The sequence below is a fragment of the Brachyistius frenatus genome, unplaced genomic scaffold, assembly GCF_029030835.1.
Source record: "Brachyistius frenatus isolate BFR_SWC_R1_liver_20210118 unplaced genomic scaffold, ASM2903083v1 Contig_172, whole genome shotgun sequence".
NCBI classification, from domain to species: domain Eukaryota; kingdom Metazoa; phylum Chordata; class Actinopteri; family Embiotocidae; genus Brachyistius; species Brachyistius frenatus.
This window is the reverse complement of record NW_027210771.1, coordinates 350,256-362,398: the sequence shown is the minus strand read 5'-3', so window position 1 is coordinate 362,398 and position 12,143 is coordinate 350,256. Positions and strand designations below refer to the sequence as shown.

Genomic DNA, 12,143 nt, shown 5'->3' with positions numbered 1-12,143 from the left:
CCGTAGTAGAAGAGTCCGCTGATAAACTGGCCTCCTGCAGTCCAGACCTGTCAATCATTGAAAACATCTGGAGCATCATGACATGAAAAATACAACAAAGGAGACGCTGAACTGTTGAGCAGCTGAAATCCTATATCAGTCAAGAATGGGACCACATTTCACTTTCAAAATTCCAGAAACTGGTCTCCTCAGTTCCCAAACGTTTACAGAGTGTTGTTAAAAGAAGAGGTGATGCAACACAGTGGTGAACATGAACCTGGAAAAACTTTTTAGAGACACGTTGCTGACATCAAATTCAATAAGAGCAGATATTAACATTTCTGTTTCAACATGTGATGTGTTGTCTTTGGTCTATTATTAATTAAATATGGCTTTATGTGATTTGTAAAACATTGTATTCAGGGATTATTTACATTTTACACAGCATCCCAACTATTTTAGAAACAGGGTTTTATGTCTGGGAAGTTCAGAAATGGACTTCTACTATAATGTAGACTTTAAAAGCAGGAACACGTATCACAATATTACAATATCCAGAATCTAAGACTATACCTGGTCTCATATCACAGTGTAATGAAACACTGATATATCAGCCAGCCAAGTTAACTCACCTTAGCGACATCATGACTTTGATCTGCTTTTCTTCAGTGCTCCAGTCTGTGTGGAGTCACATCAGTTTCATATAGAAGAATTCACAAATGTATTTTGGTTTTTATAGATAAATGACTTCATACATTTAAAAAAAAACAAAAAACATTTCATTTGAATGTGATTATTGGGAATCTATTCAGACCTCTTCATGAGAAAGGTCAAACAGAAAGCGGTCACCCTCCTCGTTATAAACTGTTAACGTTCATACAGGTGTGGTTGACCCGGGTCACCTGCAGAACCCGTCCTCCTCCAGGTCTTTATGCAGCGACACATCGTCCTGTTTGACCGGCGCTCTGAGATCACATTACATCACCGGCGCTGGCTGGGATGTGATGGTCTGCAGATGATTCCTTTTTTTTTTAAAAGCCATGCATTTGTGAATGGATCCACACACAACAAGTCATTTATGTATAAACCCTGAGCTGTATCTCTGAGGCTGATCCGACTCCATGCAGTCGGTGTGAGACACTACGGAGGTGGTGGACTTTGTTTTTGTCTCCTTTGTCTTATTCATCCAACGTAACAGAAGGAACCTTTGAGAACCATAATGTCCCCTTCATGTTGTCGCTGTGAGTCTGAGACTGTTTCTGGTGTTCTTCGTACCGTGTGCTGCATGAACAGCTCCGAGTCTGGATGTCGTGACACGATCACATGACACAGCGGTAGGAAAGAGTCAGAGAGCTCTGGCTTGTTGAGGCTGCAGCCAGTGGAGGATGTAGTCTGTAGACCAACAGCTCTGTTGAACACACTGAATATCATATATTTATCTGTGGGAATAAGAAAACTCTAAACTGTAGTTTACAAGTTTTAAATCAATATTGGGTGTTTTTACTCAAACAGACTCTTTCAGTCTACTTCCTGTTTCTATTCTGATAATTAGAGTTGGGTTGAAATAAGCACTTCCCCCTCCGTCTCTCACCGCCTCTTCACCCTCACGGAGCATCTCGTGGTGTTAAACGGAGATTTTCACACACTGAGCTGTGAACACTGACTTTTCTCCACCTCCCGACATCCTTCCAGCTCATCTGCTGCCAACTCCTGCTACGGCTGCACCGAGGTGGGCAGCGTGATCATCGAAGGACCCCTGCGGAGGAAAACCCTGCTGAAGGAGGGCCGCAAGCCGAAGGTACGCCGAGCCGTGGTTTCACCGCCGCTCCGGTGATTCTGTTGAATACGGTTCATGATGTCAGCAGCTTTAACAGGAAGTCCAGCTGTTTTCAGCTCATTTGTGTGTTTTCGTGTGTCAGCTGTCATCGTGGACCCGGTTCTGGATCACTCTGTCTGGATCGACTCTGACGTTCTTCGGGGCGAAAGCACTCCGGGCCTCCGAGAGGAAACATGTAAGTTTGATGCTTTAAGAACAAGAGACTGATAAAATATGGTCTGTGATAAGTGTCTGACAGGAGTGTTACTGATCTGGTGTCTGCTGCCGTCACACTCACGACTCGGTTAGTCCGGAATCATGTTGCACCTGACGCACCATGTCCTTTGTTAATGGTGTGGACAAATTCATTTAACAGGGACATTAAATATTAGAATACATTCAGGTAGCAGATAATTTACCCAAACAGTTGTTTTTCAAATAATTTCAAGAAAATGTGAAATCATTTGTGGAAGTTTGGTTTATATTTTACTGCCCAACTCTTTTTCTATTTCTCTTTTACATAATTTTTGTGAATTATCATTAATGTTCCATCCTTGGTGTAATGTTAAAATACGACTTTCCTTTGTGATTTGGATTTGCTTTGATTTCTTCTCTGTAGTAAAACTGGTGTCAACAGATCCTGTTTTCTTCACCTTCTGTGAACAAAGTTAACACCAAGTAGATATTCCATTCATAATCTCTCTCCATTAGAAACTTATAGAAGAAACATAAACAGAAACTCACAGATGAACTAAATAATGTTGATTATCTTATAACAGTGCTGCCTGTGTGGGACGTATCTGATTGTTCTCGGGCAGCTGTAAAGATCTGAGTGATTTGGATCAGAACCAAACCGTTATGACTGTATAATTTGCTCAAAGCATCACCACAACATCAAGCCTGTGGAGTGTTTAAGTCAGCAGTGGTGAGTACCAAAAGTGCTCCAAGAAGGGACAGAACCGTAAACCAGTGAGTGTTGGGGGGGTCCAATCCAGCTTGCACCTTACTGGACTGAAATATATTCACAGAACCAGTACCATCTGGGCATCGGAAGGTTGGAGCCATTGACTGGATATAAAAGTGTTCGTAGCTTCCAGGTCTGAAAAATGGTTCCTACACAGAAGTGTCTTCAGCTGCAATACCACCGAGTGCCACTAGAGGTCGGCTCCAAAAAGCCTCCGGCTCCATAGACTCCCATTCAACTTCTCTCATCAAATCCAAAGTGAATAAAATGTGTCCATCAGTTATCTCGGTGTTGTTAGCTAAAGTCACTCCTTCTTATCAGTTTTCTGGAGGTCCATCTGAAAATAATCCCTCATTCATTAGAAAAGAAGATTCAAAAAGACCTGTTTTTGGGGGCGTGTCTGTTTGATTGACAGGCCTGTGGTGCAGTCAGGTTACAGCTATCGGTGGGCGGGACGTAGTATCGTCAGGTTTCCAATCAGATCAGTCAGATCCACTGCTGGCTCCTCCCCCAGCTTGTCCAAATATGGTCACTTCCTGCTCCACAATAACAAGATGGTGACGGCCAAAAATCCAAACTCCAGGCTTCAGAACGGCAGTTCACAAACCAACGAGTGACCTCACTGCTGGTTGCTGCTGGGTTGGAGTATATAGCGTACTATAGTAGCATATTAATATAAAGTTTTGGCTTATTGTGTATACTGTGAATCTACTTAACATTAGCTGCCCGTCTTCTAAAGGTCTCTGTCCTGGTAAATGACTCCACTGATCCCCAAAACGTAGTGAGGATAAGTGGAAAGATTCAGTTCAAACCTTTGGCTGGTGGGTTTGTTTATTTGGTTGATTCTTGCACTGACCGTTTAGTTTTCATTCCTGAATCTGATCCACTGAACTCTCGCGTTTGCTGCAGTACAAGTCGAGTCCCTGTAAGAAGGTGTGTGTAACCGGATGGATGGTGGTTCTGCCAGATGACCCAGCCAGACCCAACATCTTCCAGCTCAACGACCCAGAGAAAGGTCAGCCTCACCGCCGACAGAGCTGCTGCTGTTTCCCTTTTGTCTTTATTCCACTTCAGATACTCACACGGACAATCTGTGTCACTTCACAGGAAATGTTTACAAGTTCCAGACGGGATCCAGGTTTTCAGCCATCATCTGGCACAAGAACCTGGAGGAGGCTTGTCGGAGCAGTCGACCTCAGGTATGAAAAAGATGAATAAAAAGCACTCTTCTCTATCTGAGTTTTTAGTTTTATAATTCAACTAATTACATTTGTATTTAACTATAAACTCGACGACAAAAATAATAATTAAAAGATCAGTAAATTCTTCTTTCTGTCTTAAACAAAGAATTAGTGACCGAATTTAGTTATAAACAGAGTTTTGGATAGTATTCTTTGTGTTATTGTTCAGGGCGTCACGGTGCTGCAGTGGTTAGCGTTGTTACCTCACAGCAGATTTTGCGGCTCGGTCTTGCTGATTGGCCGACGGCCTTTCTGTGTGGCATTTGTGTGTGTTTTCTCCGGGTTCCTCCAACAGTTTATAGACACGTATGTGACCCTCTGGTGGATGTTAACCGTTATGTCTTTTAAAGGTGTAATGTAAACGAACGCGATAACAACTTCAAGAAAGTCTAGCAGTGTTTTGCACAAGTAGAAATTTTATGATTTGTTTTATGAGTTCTTAGTTCTGTTATATATCGCTGTGTACAACTTTGGTTAGAGGCCATGCCCACCTCCCCTCACAACCCTGTTTCCAAAATAGTAATGATGCTGTATAAAAATTTAATAAAAACACAATATGATAATTTGTAAAACACATAAATCCATATTTAATTGAAAATAGACCAAAGACAACATATCAAATGTTAAAACTGAGAAACTTTATTGTTTTACATAAAAATATATGCTCATTCTGAATTTGATGGCAGCAACATGTCTCTGTAAAGTTGGGACAGGTTCATGTTCACCACTGTGCTGCATCGCCTCTGGATGGTCCCTCTCCTCTTTAACCTGGAGGATGCAGCGTCCATGATTTCCAAACAGAATCTCAGATTGTGATCCATCAGACCTCAGGACAGTTGTCCACTTCACCTCAGTCCATCTTCAATGATCTCGGTCCAGAGAAGGCGGCGATGTTTCTGATCATGTTTCTATCTGGTTTCTTCTTTGGAGAGTTTTAACCTTCATTTGTGGACGCAGCGATGAACTGTGTTCACAGACGATGGTTTTCACAAGTGTTCCTGAGCCCATGCAGTGATTTCCACTCCAGAATAGTGTGTTTTTAATGCAGTGCTGCCTGAGGGCCGAAGATCACCACCATCCAATAATAGTTTCCATACTTGTCCCTTGTGTTCAGAGATTTCTCCAGATTCTCTGAATCTTTTAATGATATTATGAACCGTAGACGATGAAATCCACTAATTCTTTGTAGTTTTATGTTGATGAATATTATTCTTAGATTGTTGAACTATTTTCTCAGTCTTTTTTGACTTTTTTAAAACGTGTTGCTGCCATCAAATTCTAAATTAGCCTATATTTTTAATAAAACAATAAAATTTCTCAGTTTGAACATTTGATATGTTGTCTTTGAGTTTATGTGATTTTCAAATCGTTGCATTTTCTTTTCATTTACATTTTACACAGCATCCCAACATTTTTGGAAACAGGTTGTAATATTTGTGCTGAATGTGTTCTTTTCTCTCAACAGATACCAGCAAACCTCATGTCATTTGAATGAGAGCAGAACCGAGCCAGCAGGACGTTGTTGTGCCAAACCCGTTTGTTTGTGAAGTACAGACTAAAAAATGATGAAACAGAAGAATTTGATGGTATCTGTTGAGATGGGAGACTCGGTGCAGAAGAAGCTGTGGATGTGTGACTGTAGAGGCAGGACACCTGCTGTCTTCCTCACCAGGACTCACTGATGAAGGACGTTGGTGAGGATGGTTTCTTTCTCCGTGCTTGCTTGTTCACTCTCATTTGTTACGCTGCTATAAACATGTGAGCGAGCTCATAGGACTTTAGCCCATGTTGGGTTGTGCTGGGGTGAAGAGATGCGTGGATGACGGTGTTGGCTGATTGACGGCTGATCAGCTCTTCAGTGATGAACAGCTTTGTTTCAACCGCTCGGTTAAAACTGTGAAACTGAAAGGCAACCAAGAAAAAAATGAAAGCCGACTTGTTTTGTTGTCAAATGGAGTGAAGGATTAAGTTTCTTCTGCGTTTCAACATCTTCACGAGAAGGAAAGTGGGCGGGGCACACACACCGCTCATGGACTCGGAGGCGGTGGAAAAGGTCGGGTGTTGTGAGCATGAAAAAACAGGACGCCACCTGAAGGCCTCTATTCTAACTACAGATCAGCAGGACGGATGATGTCATCACCTTCAGCCCTGTGACATGCAGGACAGCTGGACTGAAAGTGTTCAAACTAAAACAGAACCGAACGGTGTGATGATGATGATGAAGAAGAATCACCTGTTCACCCCTCGCTACCTCAGCTGGTAGTCCTCCCGTTGAAGCTGTTTCCTGATGTATATAACACGGTTTACAAACAGCAACAGTTCATGTTTTCTACAGAACAGATTCATGAAGCTGATAATTAATTACAGCCAGCTGGAAAAACTGCATCAACTCTTAAAAGTCAAAGAACAACAGCTGCTTCGTTTGTGAATGACGTCTGGAGGAGGTTTTCCTCACAGCCATCTCTTAGTATGTACAATACATGTCTTGCTTCTAGATTAGAGTACACGTCACCATCAGTCATCATGTCACCGAGTTCAAAGGATCCTGAAACAGAAGCGAGAGCATCGGGTCAAATGTACGACCTCTCCTCTGACCTTTGACCTCTTCATGTTAAAATACTGTGACAGACTCTTAAATAAATGAAAATATTATGAAGAGGTGATTAGAATGTGAACAGAGATAAAACATGTGAAGTTTACTTTAGCGGTACCAATGTGAGGCAGTGAAATTAAAGCACGTTATGACAAATGTTTCCAATAATGAAGTGAGTGTAAATACTGTATTTATTGTAAAAGAGTTTATTTTTTTTAACAATTGGCTCTCAAAGGGAAACCGTACGAAGGATTATCGCTGGTTGACGACCTGCAGCAGGAAGTTCAGAGACGCTCAAACTTATTCCTGACATCCCAGGAAGAGTCCATCAGCGTTGGTACTGTTGGGTCATCTGTTGGTTTAAAGGTCTGATTCTATCTCTGATGATTCTGTAACAGCGAAGGGTTTCAGATGTACCAGTGAGGGGAAGACGTACCGGATCAGTGCCAACAGTGGAGAGCCTGCAGTCCAGAGTTTTGCATTCTGACTGAAACAATGTGAAAAACAGGGAAAACCCATTTTGAGACTGGAAGAGATTCTCGGATGAATTAAAAGTGACAGAAACAGGTGGTTAACAGCTGATTCAAAGCGTGTCGACGGTCGGACCTCCACCCAGCTGAACAACGGGTGTGAAGTGAGTCTGACATGGATCCGTTGGGACATGAGGACGGTGTGTTGAAGGTTCTGAAGCAGGAACACTTCAATGATTGAGTGATTGTAGTGAAGAAGAAGTTCTCTCACATTCTCCTGTTTCAGGCTTCATATATTAATCCTGCCTCTTTCTAAATCTTTCTAAATGAGGAGTTCCTACGACACACAGAAAGAAGTTCCGTCTTCTGAAAACCAGTTCAAACCTTCCAGGACTGTTTTCTCTTTCTCTTCCTGCCAGTTTGGTCCTTTAAACCTCCTTTAAAACCTTTTTCCTTGAAACAAAACTCCTTCGGACTCGTCTCCTTGTGCATCAACGACACCCTTCAGGTTTCACTATAGAGAAGTTCCATGTTCACAGATGGTTATTATTAAAGAAAGGTTGAAGCTATGAAAACAAGATGGAAGTAAACATTTCCCTACAGATGTCTGATGTCTCCCGGTGAGTCATTGATGAGTTCTATCAGACCAGTGGTCAAAAATATTGTAAAAGTTTGTCTTCTTCAGAACTCCTTATTTCTTGGATTTATTGTCCTGGACTGGTTTTAATGAGACTAATCATCAGGATGGTTTCTGTTTGGTTTCTTCGTAGCGGTGATGAAGCCGGTCTCAGCTGTATTTTAAATCATAGAAAATCCTGCTGCTCTTTTAGAAACTGTTGGAATTATTTCTGGTTTCCATTGATTTGTGTTGGGCAGCAACATCGTTTATCAGACTGTTGTGTCTTGTGACTGATGTGTCGTCCAGTATATCTGACCGCTGACATGTCTGTGGTGAAAGGAACCGTCAGTATAGATGTCATCCATATTGATTGAGCTCATTGAGAGACGGTTGAAGAGAACTTTATACAGGTGCATGAACCAAAACAGTTTTCTAGCATCCTGGTTGTCTCCTGCATTGCCCGTTGCACTGGTTCCTCCACTGGCGCCCCCTGCAGGTTCCAGGTCAGCCCACAACATCAAGCAGATCAAACTTTTCTTTTCCGTTGGGAACAGCGAACAAATATAAAACCTCCATGGAGTCATAATAGAGACGGTAAACAAACAACCTTGTCTGCATTCAGGTGGCGTCCGGTCAACAGTTTGACTAACTTCTCTTTTCTAATGTTGCATTATGGGAAAAATGCTTTTCAATCACAGGAGTTTTTTTTTTTTTTTCTTTTCTGTTTTTATTGCAATACCGTAAATGACCACTGGGGCAAACTGACATTAACGCTGAGAGGCAGCGCTGTATACAACCGTCAGTAATCTGTCACTCACTACTTAAACTGATCAGATCAGTCAGTCAGTAGTAATTAATCAGATATGAATAAGAGGGTTCATCGTCCTACGAACAGTGAACAATTCAGCCGGTGTGGGAAGTCATCAAAATGTGATTTATTCATCAAAATGTGATTTATTCATTAAAATGTGTTTTCCCTGCTTCCAGTGAGAGCAGGTGTGTGTGTGGTCGTAGACGTGGTTCCGATCTGAAGACCACAATGTGTGCGATATACTTCCTTTCATTTTGGGTGTAAAGATGAATAACAGACAAGAAACCTTCTACATGAAACTGTACGCCAAAAAATTTGATTAAATTGTGATGCAGAGACCATTTTACATTTTAATGTCCAACATATCTCAAAAATGAATTGTTTGTGGATAAAATAAGATGAATGTAGCAAAATAAATACCTGAAAACTCAAATCTTTATCCAAAAAACATCTAAAATTGTCAAACTTCTGCAACATGGTCTTCTCAGAGATTTTAAAAGAAGAGCTACTGATGTATAAATAATTGGAAAAAATGTAAGATGTAAAATGTAATTTCCATCATCTTATTTATTATATGACTGTTATTGTTATTGTGAAATCACTGAACTCTTAACTGGAGTGTTAATATGTCTGGTGCAGATCAGGCAGTTGTTTCAGCGATAATATCAATGCTGATGGTTGTTTGAGTGACAGATCAAAACAGCACATATTCATGTGAACTGGGTTTAAAATGTTCTTTTTTTTCCATGTTTTTGTTCCCAAAATGAATCTGAAGATTCAGCATGTGCCAATGAGTTTTTCCAAAGTCTGCCACCGTTAGTTTACAACTCGATAAAGATATGAGGATATCACTTCCTCCCGCTGCAGGAAACCAAAGCGCAGCAGTGATGGCGATGTGGTGACGTGACATCGAGGTCCCGCCCCCCGCCACACCAAAACATGAGCACGCCCCTAAAACTACACGTAAACCAGCCGCTGCCGTCGTGACGGTCTCGGACTGTTTCACCTTTCTCTAGACAAACATGATTGTTGTCTACGTTTCACGACTTCTTACTTTGGTTCAGATGGGCTGTGCGACTGGCTTCGTTTTGAGGCCGGACCTCGATACCGCGTCTCTCACTGGACCTCCCGCCAGCAGGTGGCACTGCAGATATTTTGGCCTCCTTTCTGTGGAGCTGCAGTATCATGTCGTCCATGTTCATGCAGTTTCTCTTGCAAACGTTGACTCAAATCAAAATTTCTCACGTGGAATAAATCTGCCGGTCACCGGCGGCGTTTGTTTTTTCTTCGTTACACCTGATTATCCAAATACATAATATGCTCCAAACGTGGTGTGTCAGCATCGATTTGTACATTATATCAATATCTCCCTGAAGTATTTGAACAAGTATTAACTCTTCTGCTTTCTTTTAGTTGTTTTATTACTTGAAAATGACAGATCTATATATATTTGTTTTTATTCAATTCCCCTGAGGAAGTACTGATTGTCTTCTACAGGACATTGCATGTATTTTTTGTGTACAAAATTTCTAGTGATGTAACTGTGAAAAAGAAATAACCACTGGTTTGTGATTATCAGTCTGTGATTATTTTACTAAGTTATTTCTTACCATGGCATTGCTATATGTTGCTCTATTTTTCAGCTTCGGACTCTGAATTGGGAATAAAAATTTATGTACAGAAAGTTGTTGGCTTCATGTTGCTTCTGTGGTGCATCTGCACCTCTTTTCATCTTATTAATGTTAAAGACCCCCACCTGCAGGTGCAGAAGGACGAGAGATAAGAGGTGGGAACTGAAAGAAGGAAAAAGTGGAAAGTTACATCGGAACCACTTTAAGGCCAAAACATGTCGTTCTAATGATGAGATTTTAGGGTAGAAATCAATTCCAGGAGAGGAACGTTAATATTCTGCAGTGTTCTGGTGAAGTCTGGACGCAACGGGAAAACTGTAGGGTGACACAGAAAACACGGCTGTCAGCAGCCAATCACTGTTCTTTATTTATGATTTGTACTTTTTCTGGGAACACAGATTTCTTTTTACAGCAGTTGGATTTTGCCTTCGAATGCAAACGCTGTTGAAAAGGTCATAAAAACGTTTCGTCCAATATATGAAAAAAAGTCATACTATATTATGTCGTCGAAAATATTTTTAAAAAATCATACCAAAGCATGTCGTCAAAAATATGAAAATAGTTATGTCGTCCAAAGTGTCATAAAATACGTGGAATCAGATTCAGAATCAGAATCAGCTTTATTGGGACGGTATGTTTACACATACAAAGAATCTGACTTCAGTTATAACTTAATCTCAATGTATAAACACAGAAACTGACATAAATACACTCCCGAAACATAAACAGACATATATAGTTAAAAGACAAATATACATTCATACAGCTAAAGACAAATTTGCAGCTAGAAATAGTTCAATTATGCACATTGTGCTTAGTGCAAATGATGATGTAATAGTGCATATTGGCGCTGAAATAGTGTTATTACACAGCGTTTGACACCATGTGACTTGTATTAATCCTTCATCAGGTCTGTAGGTAGAAAGTGTTTTTATTATCGATGGTTTGGCGAACGGTGTTCTGTCGACCCTTTCAGAGGGCAGGTTGGCACTGAGGATGTTCTCTGCTCGAAAAAATAAAGGGAACTTCTTAAACAACACAATGTAACTCCAAGTCAATCCCACTTCTGGGAAATCAACGTGTCCAGTTCGGATCAACACTGATTGTGAATCAGTTTCACCTGCTGTTGTGCAAATGGAACAGACAACAGGTGGAAATGAAGCAATTATCCAGACAACCCTATAAAGGAACGGTTCAGGTGGTGACCACAGACCATTTCTCTGTCCTCGTCCTTTCTGGATGATTGTTGGTCACTTTTGCATTTTGCCAGTGTCCTCACCACTAGAGGGAGCATGAGGTGTCTCCAGCCCACAGAAGTTGCTCAGGTAGTGCAGCTCATCCAGGATGGCACATCAATGCACGCTGTGGCAAGAAGGTTTGCTGTGTCTGTCAGCACAGTGTCAAGAGGACGGAGGACATACCGGGAGACGGGCCGGTCCACCAGGAGACGTGGAGGGGGACCGTAGGAGGACAACAACCCAGCAGTGTGACCGCTATCTGCTCCTTTGTGCAAGGAGGAACAGGAGGAGCACTGCCAGAGTCCTACAAAATGACCTCCAGCAGGCCACTAATGTGCATGTTTCTGCTCAAACTGTCAGAAACAGATTCCATGAGGGCGGTACGAGGGCCCGACGTCCACAAGTGGGGTCTGTGCTCACAGCCAACACCGTGCAGGGCGATCGGACTTTACCGGAGAACACCAAGATCGGCAGCTTCTCCGTCGGCGCCCTGTGCTCTTCACGGATGAGAGCAGGTTCACACTGAGCACGTGACAGACGTGACGGAGTCTGGAGACGCCGTGGAGAACGTTCTGCTGCCTGCAACATCCTCCAGTGTGACCGGTTTGGCGGCGGGTCAGCAATGGTCTGGGGAGGCATTTCTTTGGAGGGCCACACAGCCCTCCATGTGCTAGCCAGAGGTACCCTGACTGCCATTAGGTACCGGGATGAGATCCTCAGACCCATTGGAAGACCATCTGCTGGTGCAGTGGGTCCTGGTTCCTTCTGATGCATGACAATG

General features: G+C 42.0%; 1 protein-coding gene across 2 annotated transcripts in view; it reads left to right on the top strand.

Moving 5' to 3' along the window:
- Nucleotides 1-10,177, top strand: part of LOC138632078 (ras-specific guanine nucleotide-releasing factor RalGPS1) — a 57,422-nt gene extending 47,245 nt beyond the window's left edge. For both annotated transcript variants that reach the window (XM_069717357.1, XM_069717356.1), the window contains 5 exons: nt 1,672-1,777; nt 1,899-1,991; nt 3,669-3,774; nt 3,867-3,958; nt 5,466-10,177. In XM_069717357.1, the coding sequence (XP_069573458.1) occupies nt 1,672-1,777; nt 1,899-1,991; nt 3,669-3,774; nt 3,867-3,958; nt 5,466-5,495 (427 nt within the window). In that variant the 3' untranslated portion in view covers nt 5,496-10,177. The remainder of the gene's footprint in view (nt 1-1,671; nt 1,778-1,898; nt 1,992-3,668; nt 3,775-3,866; nt 3,959-5,465) is intronic.
- Nucleotides 10,178-12,143: the final 1,966 nt, after the last annotated feature.